General features: G+C 42.4%; 1 protein-coding gene across 1 annotated transcript in view; it reads left to right on the forward strand.

Annotated features, from left to right (window-relative positions):
- CNGB3 (cyclic nucleotide gated channel subunit beta 3) overlaps nt 1-11,044 on the forward strand; it is a 65,797-nt gene extending 54,753 nt beyond the window's left edge. The window contains exons 12-18 of the mRNA XM_077932874.1: nt 268-427; nt 814-911; nt 2,690-2,773; nt 5,160-5,278; nt 6,187-6,333; nt 8,263-8,434; nt 10,514-11,044. Of these exons, the coding sequence (XP_077789000.1) occupies nt 268-427; nt 814-911; nt 2,690-2,773; nt 5,160-5,278; nt 6,187-6,333; nt 8,263-8,434; nt 10,514-10,939 (1,206 nt within the window). The 3' untranslated portion in view covers nt 10,940-11,044. The remainder of the gene's footprint in view (nt 1-267; nt 428-813; nt 912-2,689; nt 2,774-5,159; nt 5,279-6,186; nt 6,334-8,262; nt 8,435-10,513) is intronic.
- Nucleotides 11,045-12,047: the final 1,003 nt, after the last annotated feature.

Here is a 12,047-nt window from a genome sequence, read left to right on the forward strand (position 1 = left end):
CACTTCTTTACAAAACTGGGCTTTTTGGGTAAGAAAAGTGATGAACAACTGCATAGTATAAGTATATAAAATTGTGCATCCTTCCTTACCACTATCACATCAACAAAGCAGCTCATGACATATTGAAAGGTCAATAACATTAACAGCCAACCTCAGCCAGCAAATAAAAACAAAACAATATAAATGCAGGAGATGTCATCTAAAAGTGACTAAAACGTCAACAAACTGTTATAATAGCCTTCTAATGATACTGGTTGATATTTGCAGATGCGAGATGTCATTGGCGCAGCGACAGCAGGGCAGAACTACTACCGTGCCTGTATGGATAACACTGTATCTTACATGAACGTCAACACAATCCCAAGAATTGTTCAGAATCGTGTTCGAACTTGGTATGAGTATACGTGGGATTCGCAAGGAATGCTGGGTAAAATTCAGAATAATTCAAAATACACTTACACCCCACCCTCCCCACTTTCCCTGGGAATATCAATATAATTTAGTTTCTTTGACAATGGACTGGGAATCAGCAGCAGTTATTAACTACTGCACTTGATTTCATCAAATAATTTTGTGCTTTATAAAAAATATATTCTTTTAATAAATCCATATCCTAAATTGAAACTGATCAGAAAGGCTGCCTAAATTTGGATAATACTTTTGCAAGCTTTTATCAAGTATTCCTGACAGCCCTTCCCTTCTTATCATTTTACTTTTGTAGTTGTTTTTGGTCGGTAGAGATCCAATGCAGCACAATTTTTGTTTTTTTAAAAAGTTTCTCCCCCTCACCTGTTCTGTAATCCTGCCTTGCAGATGAATCTGAATTACTGGAGCAGATGCCAGGGAAGATGCAGCTAGCCATTGCAATCGATGTGAACTTTGCCATTGTCAGTAAAGTTGACTTGTTCAAAGTAAGTGGCTTTTCATGTAATCTAACATCCAGGATTGGAAAGATGTTTGCTTGCTTGCAGTAATCCTGATTGCCAAACAAACAAGCAAAACTATTCCAGTAAGCAATTTTGAATTTAAGTACAACAGATAAAAGCAAAGCTACACACTTGCTTTAATGCCGATGATCCCCAACTAGGACCAAGTACGGTATGTCAGGAGCCGCCCTACTCTTGAGTAGGACCCTGGCTGTCGGAGCCAGCCGTCACAAATGGTGCTTGTTTAGCATGAAATAAAGACACAGAGAGCCAGCAATATTTTCATGGATGGAGGGCAGCTCATTCAGACTTCTTCTCCCTCGCCGGTCACTTTTATTATCCTTTGTTCTCTCCTGTAGCATGGCCGTTTGCCAATGTCTCACGTTACCTACATCCTGTCAAGGCTTTTATTACACCCATCACCATATAGGGTCATCACTGCCCAGAGGGGGAACATAATTCCATATAAGGCTATGCACTTAATACACTGCAAGGCACGGACATGCAGGTCACCGAGGTCAGCGAGGCACCAGGTGGCGCTATTTGCCATGACTTCCTGGCTCCCACACCTGGCAGAGACACATGCCCGACTGGCATGTTCTCTCCCGCCTGGTCGTTCATTCGGGAGCTTCAAAAGCTTTCTTCTGCCCGAACATCACAGAGACCGATGCCAACAGACATCGGCACACTTAGGGATCCACAGAGTCTGCGCAGTTTGCGTAACAGAGCTCAGTAGCTCAGCATTTGGCTAATCTATGTTTATTTACATATAAAACACTCAGAGCATTCTGACTCTTTCTCATCAGACAGCAAAGAAAAAGAACAAAGGACTTCATGGAACACAGTAACACAAACATCCTGTCTCCGTCACTTCCCACTCTGTGGAATGAAATTATACACCGTCATGTGATAGACAACAATCCCATGACTGCAAGCACGGGGAATGAATCTTCAACATGGTGGCCCTGTGAAGGCAGAAGCACATGGGAAAGAAATGTAGTTACTAGTGGCTCACAGTGGGACTGAACCAGCCACCAGGAGCCACACAGGTTCATAAGCTTTGACAAAGCCATGAAGGATGCTTATACAAATTGTTGGCCTAAAGGAGACAATTACCCAATGCTTCCAATCTGACAGCAAGAATTCTGGGTCATTGCTGCATCCTAGCCATCCCAGTCTTTGTTCCCAACAGTGGCACAGCCAGACTGCTGTTGCTGTGTGATTACTGGGGTTGCACTTACAGTCACTTACAAATTCACAAGGATGGCTTCAGATTCTAAACCTAAATGGCTGGAGCAAGGGTCATTGTATTGTATTGTATTGTATTGTATTGTATTGTATTGTATTGTATTGTATTGTATTGTATTTTTATTTATACCCTGTCTTTCCCCCGATGGGATTCAAGGCAGCTTACAGATAAAAACAAGAATCACTAAAAATGTAGGAAAAAACCAATAATTAAAAAACATTTATCACATGGAGTCATGAATGGTTGGTGTAACAAACCTTGAGGCCACAATCCCCAAACTTTTAATTGCACAAGAATTCTTTGTTGGAACTAAATCATTAAATGGGTGAGCATATGCATGCTCCCTACAACCTAGCTTATCTTAGAATGAACTTCTATGATCCACAAGTAAAGATTAGATTTAATCTTCTTTTTCTTCTTTTGTATTTTGACCTTCTGCCAGTTCTGTGTAACATTACCTGTATGCATTTCACATACAATATAATTCTTATTCTCGCCCCCCTTTTTTTAACAGGGATGTGATAACCAAATGATCTGTGACATGCTGCTGAGACTGAAATCCATTGTGTATTTACCTGGCGACTTTGTCTGCAAAAAGGTGATCTTGACAATTTATATTACAAATGCAAGAATAATGAGAGCATTAGAAAAAGGAGTTCAGCTATGGGTCAAGAATAAAATTTGAACAAAATTAATCTTGGGCAAATTACATTGCATGAAAACTAATTAGAGTGCAATTTGCAATAATAATAATGTACTCTCAAATTTTAAACTTGGCCCAGACAATATGGATTTTATTACTTATATATGTGTGTGCGGGTTTCTTTCTTTTTTAAAATAGAATAAGAGCAACTGGAATTTAAATATAAGTTATCTATTGGCATACATTATTAGACTTCATTATTTAACTGAAATGTTGCAGACACAAAACTAGATATAAGTGTAAAGAGAGATGCCTGAGACTGAGCTGTAAAATTCTGTGATTTGCCATCTGAAAAAAGGATATGAGACACATACATTTAAATGTTCTGCGCTTTGCCAATAATGATCAGTCTCGATATAGCAATGCTTGCTGTAATGACTAGACGATAAAGTACAGCAGTTTTCTAAGTGTGGGCCAAACTAATGCTGTGTCTTTTGGGGAGAACCCAGAAATCAGGATTAGGACTTCAGCATAAGCCTAAGACTTCAGCACGAAGGTGCTGATGAAAATTCCACTCCCCTGTCACATCTGGAAGGTGTTGTCTGGCATTTAAATGAAGCTTCCATTGGTACCTACAGGAGCTTCCATCCAGGAGCAAATAGTAACTTTTGCGAGAATAACTTTTTTTCAAGATCACAGCATGGTGGGAAAGGGTTAAAGCCCCCCCCCCCCCATACTGCATTCTCAGTCTTGATTGCCTCCCTGATCTCTCTCTCACACACACATACCGTAGCTACTATTTAAAGGAAATAAATCAAGCACGTTAAATTCTTACATGCATTTAATGTCACATCTACTTTGGCCCTGAAGTTGACAAGCGATTTAAATCTTTACCTATGTATGGCTGAGGTTTTGTTCAAATCCAGATCTATTATTTACAAAATAATGCTTGAAACACTGGACTGCCCTGACTATATAAATGATGGATACACCCCAGTTTTATGCTACCTTTTCTTTTATAGTATACTAGATTACATTGATTGGAGTACATATATCATAAGCGCAGACATTTCAGTCCTGTTTGTCCAGGTATAATTGGCTTCATTTGGATGCTAATCAGCTCACAAATGAGCTGGTAAATATGCAAGAAACAGCAGATGCTTTGGTTGGTTGATTATTCTTGATTTCCTCTTTGAAATTATGCAAATGATCATTAGGAAAAATAATTAAAATGCTGATTTGCTTTGGAATGTGCAGTGTTTCATTTGTTTGGGCTGCTGTTGCTATGCTTGTCTTGGAGAATGGGAGACGCAAGGTGAGATAGAGAGAGATACTTTTAACTAGAGTCACATCTATGGATAGTTTTGTCAACTCTGTGAAGGTTAAAATCATTCCGTATCCATGGTCCGGCGCAAGGCATTTTGCTACCTGAGTCAAAGGACGAGGAGGAATTTCCCCCTCTCAGTTCCATGTCCAGACGATATGTCAGTCATGAGGGAAACAGACATGCGTCACTAGGGAGGGCCTTCCACAAAGAGGGGACACCACTGAGAAGGCCCTGTCACAGGTCAGAGTCAACCAGGCAGCCCCCTGTGGCAGCACCGTGACGCCACCGGCCAATCACAGGGTCTGAAGTGGCTGATACTGGAGAATTCATTCTTTTAGTATGATAGTACAAACCTTAATTGGCAGCCAGTGCAGTGCTTTCAGTCTCATTGGGTTGCCCCACTTACCAGCCTAGCAGCTGCCTTCTACACTAGCTGTAACCTCCAAGCCATCTTCTAGGTCATTTTCCCCCATTGTAGGAGGCAACCAGAGCATGGGCAACCGCGGCCAGGCTACCATTGGTCCAGAAATACCCATAGCTGGCGAATCAGCCTAAGCATGCCTAGCCACCAAAGCTACATGAGATTCTGGTGACACATAGGAGCCCAAAGAGTGAAGTTGTTCCTTCATGAGGAGTGCAAGCCTACCTAGAATAGTGTCTCTCTCTCTCAGCCTAACTCATCCTGGCAAAGTCACTGGGAGGATAAAATGCAGCAACCCCCATCTTGGCCACCCAGACCTCCTTGGAGGAAGGAGAAAATACCGAATTATTCATCATTACTGTATCTACAATGGGAAAACCTTTCAAAACAGGGCATAGTGATTTTACTGTACAGTTTAAGAAGCTGCTTCATCATGCCAGTGTTACAAAGCGGAGATTCAGTTTGTGGCAAGTTCACCAGCTGCAGAAATAAGCCATGACTCTTTAAAGAATATTCTTTCTGCAATTGCGTGTCATTATCACCACTGAGCTATCATGGATTGAGAATATTTTCTTCTGCGTGTTTATACCTAGGGAGAAATTGGTAGAGAAATGTACATCATCAAACAAGGAGAGGTTCAAGTGCTGGGAGGTCCTGATGGCACCAAGGTCCTGGTCACCTTGAGAGCAGGAGCTGTATTTGGAGAGATCAGGTAATGTTTGTTTATTAAATTTGTATATCACCCTTCATCTGTAGATCTCAGGGTGATTCACCACATATTAAAAAAAGATAAAAACGAAATAATAAAAACAAAAGAAAACACCACAAACGAATAAACTCCCCTCCTCCAAGCACATTTGCAAGGCCTGGTTGAAGAGGAACATTTTTGCCTTTGCTGTTCCATAAAGGTAAAGGTAAAGGGACCCCTGACCATTAGGTCCAGTCGTGACCGACTTTGGGGTTGCGGCACTCATCTCGCTTTATTGGCCAAGGGAGCCGGCGTACAGCTTCTGGGTCATGTGGCCAGCATGACTAAGCCGCTTCTGGCGAACCAGAGCAGCGCACGGAAACACCGTTTACCTTCCCGCTGGAGCGGTACCTATTTATCTACTTGCACCTTGACGTGCTCTCGAACTGCTAGGTTGGCAGGAGCAGGGGCCGAGCAACGGGAGCTCACCCCGTCACGGGGATTCGAACCGCCGACCTTCTGATCGGCAAGTACTAGGCTCTGTGGTTTGACCCATAGTGCCACCCGAGTCCCAAGGGTACCTTAGGGACGACCAAAATCCTTCCTATCCTAGCTCAATCACCAAGATCATCGCCAGGAGTAAGCGAGGCAAGGCTCATTTGACAGAAGCACGAAACAGAGTCTTTTGTGTGAGCAGCACAGTCTGGTGGAATGTTCTATCAATACTCAGCAGGTACTTTCTGTTTCAACATTTAAATGCCTGCTGAAAACTTTTCTATGCTTTTAGCATTTACACAGGCAATGAAGAAAATACTTTCCATAACAGTTAGCTGATGGTCTCTGACGATATATATATAAAACGGTAAGGTGCTTTGATGTTATTAATGATATGGTGGTAAATATTTTTATAAATGTTCTCTCTGTCATTTCAGCCTATTAGCTGCAAGCGGGGGAAATCGGCGGACTGCAAATGTGGTGGCCCATGGATTTGCCAACCTCTTCATTCTTGACAAGAAGACCCTCAATGAAATCTTGGTGCACTACCCTGACTCTGAAAAGCTCCTGAGGAAGAAGGGAAAGTGAGTCTTTCCACAAATCTATAGACCATTTGCCTTAAAATGCAGAACTGGCATCTCTCTCCCTGTTTGTGTAGAAGAGCATTTGCTTCTTAGACATATGGTTCTTGCTGGACATGGCTGCAAATGTTGGAGGAAGGATAACTTGGGGCTAATAATGCCAGAAGATCAGGGACATTGCAAGTTATTTAAAAGACCCAGTGGACAGGCCCACAACACAAATTTCCACAAACATATGTAGTGCTTATGGACAAACTAAAGGTGGCAGGTGTTTAAAGGTAAAGGGACCCCTGACCATTAGGTCCAGTCATGGCCAACTCTGGGGTTGCGGCACTCATCTCACTTTATTGGCCAAGGGAGCCGGCGTACAGCTTCCGAGCCATGTGGCCAGCATGATTAAGCCGCTTCTGGCGAACCAGAGCAGCACACAGAAACGCCGTTTACCTTCCTGCTGGAGCGGTACCTATTTATGTACTTGCACTTTGACATGCTTTCGAACTGCTAGCTTGGCAGGAACAGGGACCGAGCAACGGGAGAACACCCTGTCGCGGGGATTCGAACCACCGACCTCCTGATCGGCAAGCCCTAGGCTCTGAGGTTTAGGTATCACTAATAATGTACTCTGCACCATGTGCAGCAAGAAAAATCCAAATATTTTAAAAATAATAGAAGGGGTGAATGGCAGGAGATCCCCTGGGTCATCTTTTAACAATGTATCTGCAGAAGCTACAAACCCAAATAAGGGAAAGCCAATAGAGTTCTTATTGTGTGCCGATAGTACAATTATCTATTGTGATTTTTTCTTTAATTCCATGTAATTCCATTACTTAGATGACCATGTTTATGATGTAAAAGGAATGTGTTCTTTTAAAATGCAGCTTTACAATGAGAGATTGCACTACTGTTGCAAGATTTTTGTGCTATTGACCTCTTGAGAATACCTTAAGTGTTTATTTTTCAAAAGTTAATGTAACTCTTTTGAGTTCTAGCCTTCAGTAAGAAATGCATACATATTCTCAAAAGAATATTTGCCCATGCAGTTTCATTGGAGATCATGGGTAGCCAGCCAGGGACTATTCATCGTAATGGTTATATACAACCACTAAGTTTAAAAGTTGTATGCTTTGAGTACCAGCTCATGAGGAGCAACAAGAGACAACTGTTGCCTTCATGCACTTGCTTGTTGGCTACCTAGAAACATTTGTTTTGCTACTATGAGAAATGGGATGCTAGATTAAATAGAGTCTAACCCTAAAAACCCTGATCCAGCAGGACTTTTAATGTTCATATGCCTGCTGGTGGCTAGGACAGTCACTCTTACCTATTTTTTGCCCTTGCCCAGGAGGCAATTACAGATCAGACCTAATTAGGAGTCTGCATTAAATTTTTTCATGTATCTTGCTGATATAAAACAGTTCAGCTTTTCCATATTATTTCCAGAGTGGACTAATCCGTTTCTGCAAGGAACCGCTGGATTTCCTTGAATTTTTAAGCAGCCACCAGTATGCAGATTGGCGTGAGATGGCTGTTGCTTAGAACTGAAACTTAAAAGAAAGTCCCCCTGGTGCACGGGTCTGTGCTTTTATATGTTGCAGCTCGATTGCCTTGGGTGGGAAGGCAAATCGGTACACAAACAAGGCAGAATTATTGAATTCCTAATGGAGCATGGGAGGAGAGAACTGTATTCAAAGCCCTGAGCGCTTTGAAGGAAACAAATGAAATACAAATAATGGAACTGGAAGTTGGAGGTCAGGCGTCGCACAAGGCATCCCTTTCCAATAAAAGCTGATGGACGAACTGTGTGTCTTTTGCTGCCTGGCTGGGAATCCAGGATCAGGAATATTACATGGACTGCAAAACTACTAAATAGAGAGGTGGCTATTTCACATGCTCTCTCTCTCTCCCCCCCCTCCCACTTTTCCTATGACCTAGAGTGCTCATAAAGAAGGCAGGCAAGCCTGTGGGAGGACCAACAGCACCTGCCAAAGGCTTGACCCTCTTAACACAGAAAGTAGAACCACCCAAGATGTTCCAAGCGCTGCTGGGTGGAAAAGGTGGCGGCATGGCGGCTGTTATCCAGCTGAAGAGACAGATGGAGGAACAGGTACTCACAAATGCTGCAAGTTCAATGGGGAGCCTGGAATGTGGAAGAGATAAACAGGGAGAATACCAACTCAGGGTGGGGTGGAGGTCAGGTTAGTTAGAGGAACTACCAGGAGCAACGAATCTAATCCTCGTTAAACATCCAAGCCCAAGGAGATGGCAGGCATTACCATGCCATCGCACTCGGAAATGTCTGAGAAGGCACATACCCTCCCACCAGATTTATAAGCAGTGGGAAATGTGCTGAGCAGAGTCTTCAGAAGGGGATGCAAGTTTTATAAACCCATCCTGATGAAGACAACAATGACGGTGTGTTTCAGTTCATCCCCATTAATGTAGCAATTTTCTTTCTGAAGCAGATAGCAGTGATCAGCACAGATGGAGAGATCCCCTTTCCTTCCGCCATATTCTCAAGGATCTTCCCGATTAGCTGCATTTAAACAAATAAATAATTTCATAAGATTGTTCACAGTATGAAGAAAGTGAATTAGACAAAAACTGTTTCTTCCTCATAATTACTGGCATTTGGAACAACACAATGAAGTTTACTGTCAGCAGATTTGGGGCAGACAGAAGAAAGCTGTACTTTATACATTAATTGCGTAACAAACCCCTGTAGTTCCCTTATATAATAAACGGACACGGATATTTTAGGTTAATGGGCTGAAATAGGTCACAACTTTATTGTGATTACAGATGTGAGCGGTTTGGTTTAGGCACTGGGTGAAACCAGAGTATATCCCGACTCCTGCCTGTCTGCAGGGAGTCACACTAAGGGTAGGGGGAGCTCTACAACATACGTCAAATTGGGGTGGGGCAGTGTGCCGGATGGGTCATGGCATGGCCCTAACCCACAACCGGCCTTTGGACAGGATCCACAACCCCAGATCCTTTTAACAGGATACCCTTATGGAGGAGGGGCCGGAGGAGGCAACAACCTTCCGTCCCATCACAAAAGCTAAGCCAGAGTTACCTGTTATGTCAGACACTGACATAAACAGGAAAATAAAGGGGTGGGGAGCAAAGGAGAGGCGCTTGGTGCTGGCTTTCATTTCTAGCTTCATAAACCATGAAATGTGGATTTATTGTCTGAGCTGAGCCTGTCCAACAGGACTTCAACCAGCGTTTTAGTTTAATCACTTATAACCCAACTTTAAGATAGTTTTTCCTAAGACAGCTTGTAACTAAACAATAATAAAATGCACGACAACAAGTAAAGAAGTAACCAATAAAAATAACATCAGTTAAAATATAGACATGTAAGCATAATATCACTCACACACACAAAAAGTCCAGGACCACACCTCTGCATTCTCACAGTGAGCCAAGGCACGTGGCTATTTTTTGCTGGGCAAGTTACCATTTGGTGACTTTTCTCCTCCAATTGCACTCGAAAATATTTTTCAGGATATGATCATGCCTGCTTTTTCACATGGGAGACATTTTTTGGAGGAAATTTACCTCCAGAGAGTTCTGCACATGCTTGTTTATTTAAAATATTTCAATTTATTTCAAATATCAATATAGTATCAAAAGATCTCTCAAGGCAGTAACAGTAAAAAATATAAGTTAAAAAAATAAAAGGTCACTGAAAAAGCAAAACTACAAATTCCAGCTGAACATTAACCACTTCCTAATGCCTAGGTGAAAAGTGCAAGCTTCTAAGCTGGTGTCTAAATGAAAAAAGGGTAGGCACATGTTGCATTTCAGAAGGGATGGAGCTCAACAGTTGAGGTGCCATCACAAAGAAGGCCCTGTCTTGCATCGCTGCATCATGTGACTGATGCAGAATCCACTAATCTCAGTAGAACATTTATAGAGCTTCAAAGACAATGTCAAGCCACTCTGAAATCAATGTGGGTATCCCTTTAGCTGTGCTTGATGGACTGTCCTCACCTACTATGCAGAGGGGTCTTAGGTATGATCTTAATTTCCTGTCAAGCATCCTTCTTTAACAACATTTAATTGTTTTTGTTACAGGAGGAAAAAGAAAAGGAAGAACAAGCAAAGAAAGAAAAAGAAGAACGAGAAAAGGCGGAAAAGGAAAAGAGAAGTTAATATTTAACTGTTTTTGTTTCAGGAGGAAAAAGAAAGGGAAGAACAAGCAAGGAAAGAAAAGGAGGAACAAGCAAGGAAAGAAAAGGAGGGACAAGCAAAGAAAGAAAAGGAGGGACAAGCAAAGAAAGAAAAGGAAGAACAAGCAAAGAAAGAAAAGGAACAAAAGGCAGAAAGAGACAAAAAAGAAAAAGCGAAGCTTGAAACCAAACCTACAGAAATAAACCCTACACAGTCTGCAGAGGCCAAAGAGCCACAGATGCAAGCGGAACCGTCTGCCCATAAGGAAGAACCAGCTCCCAGCAGCCAGCCAACACCACCGGCTCCTCCTAAACCAAATTTACTCAGAGGAACCACTAACCAGTCCCTTATCATTAGCATGACTCCTTCCAGCACCCCAGGAGAAGGAGATATTCTTACTGTTGAAGTCAAAGTGAGGGATCAAGTATAACTGGTGGATCTTCTTGCTGTGCATTGTACCCAGTTCTGGGTGCCCAATTCAATTTTACAGGACTAAATCTGCTTATTTTTAGATACATGTTTCTACTGAAATTAGTCCCCCCCCCCCACACTCTAAGTTTGCATCTATACAGGTTCCTCACACCTATCTTAGTATAAAAAATACAGGGCCTCTCCCTTCTGCACCTCAGCTGGAGAAAATGGCCTTTTGGAAGGCCTTTCTTCATTGGGACTGCCATCTTGGGCCAAATTAACCCCCCCCTCCCCACCCCGGCTGAGACAAGTTTGATGGGGAACAGGTTTGCTTGACAGTAGAGGAAAAAGCTCTCTGGCTGGTTCGCTGCTATTGAGATTGTCTCCTACATCCTAAGAAGCAGCTCTGCTTTGTGGAGTATTACACAGCCCTTGGAGAGCAACAAGGTGGGTATGAGAGCTCATAATAGGTTCTCCCCAGTAGAGTTCTTTCCTTATGGCCCTCCATCCTGTTTCACTATTTCATTTAGAGCAGCAAGCCTCCAGAGTAACAGCCCCATTTCTTCCTCTCCTCGGCTAATAAACCACTGTTTGGCAGAAAGGTCAGATCCTACCTAACTGAGCTGTTTTAAACCCAATCTGCTGCTTTATGAGCCTTTTTCTGTTCTAATGTCATCAGATTAGGGAAAGGAGCCCAGCAAGAGGACATCAGTTAACCCTTGTGCTTCACATTTGCTCCAAAGTATTAAAATATCTGTGGCAGAGCAAAAATTCAGAAAAGGTTGCTGCAGAGATATTAGCATATTAGCAAATTTTGATTTCTCTCCTCTTATCATTAGGACCCTGTGGTTCTGTTCTCCAGAGAGAAGTAACCCATGCCTTTTGGGGGTAATTATTTCTGGAACTAGGCTAAGAAGACGACTGAACTTGCAGCTACTCCTAATGAAATTTTTGCATAAAGAAAGTAAAACATGGTTGAGGAACAGCCATAGAGTGGGCTTCCCACTGGACTATTAACCAGACAAAGAAATCTGGGTACCCACTCCATATGTTCATCCTGATTTAAATTAAAGTAGATGTCTTCTATCTGTTCTGACTGAACCTGGCTCTCCAGGACCAAAGTTTTT

The sequence above is a fragment of the Podarcis muralis genome, chromosome 8, assembly GCF_964188315.1.
Source record: "Podarcis muralis chromosome 8, rPodMur119.hap1.1, whole genome shotgun sequence".
Classification (NCBI taxonomy): domain Eukaryota; kingdom Metazoa; phylum Chordata; class Lepidosauria; order Squamata; family Lacertidae; genus Podarcis; species Podarcis muralis.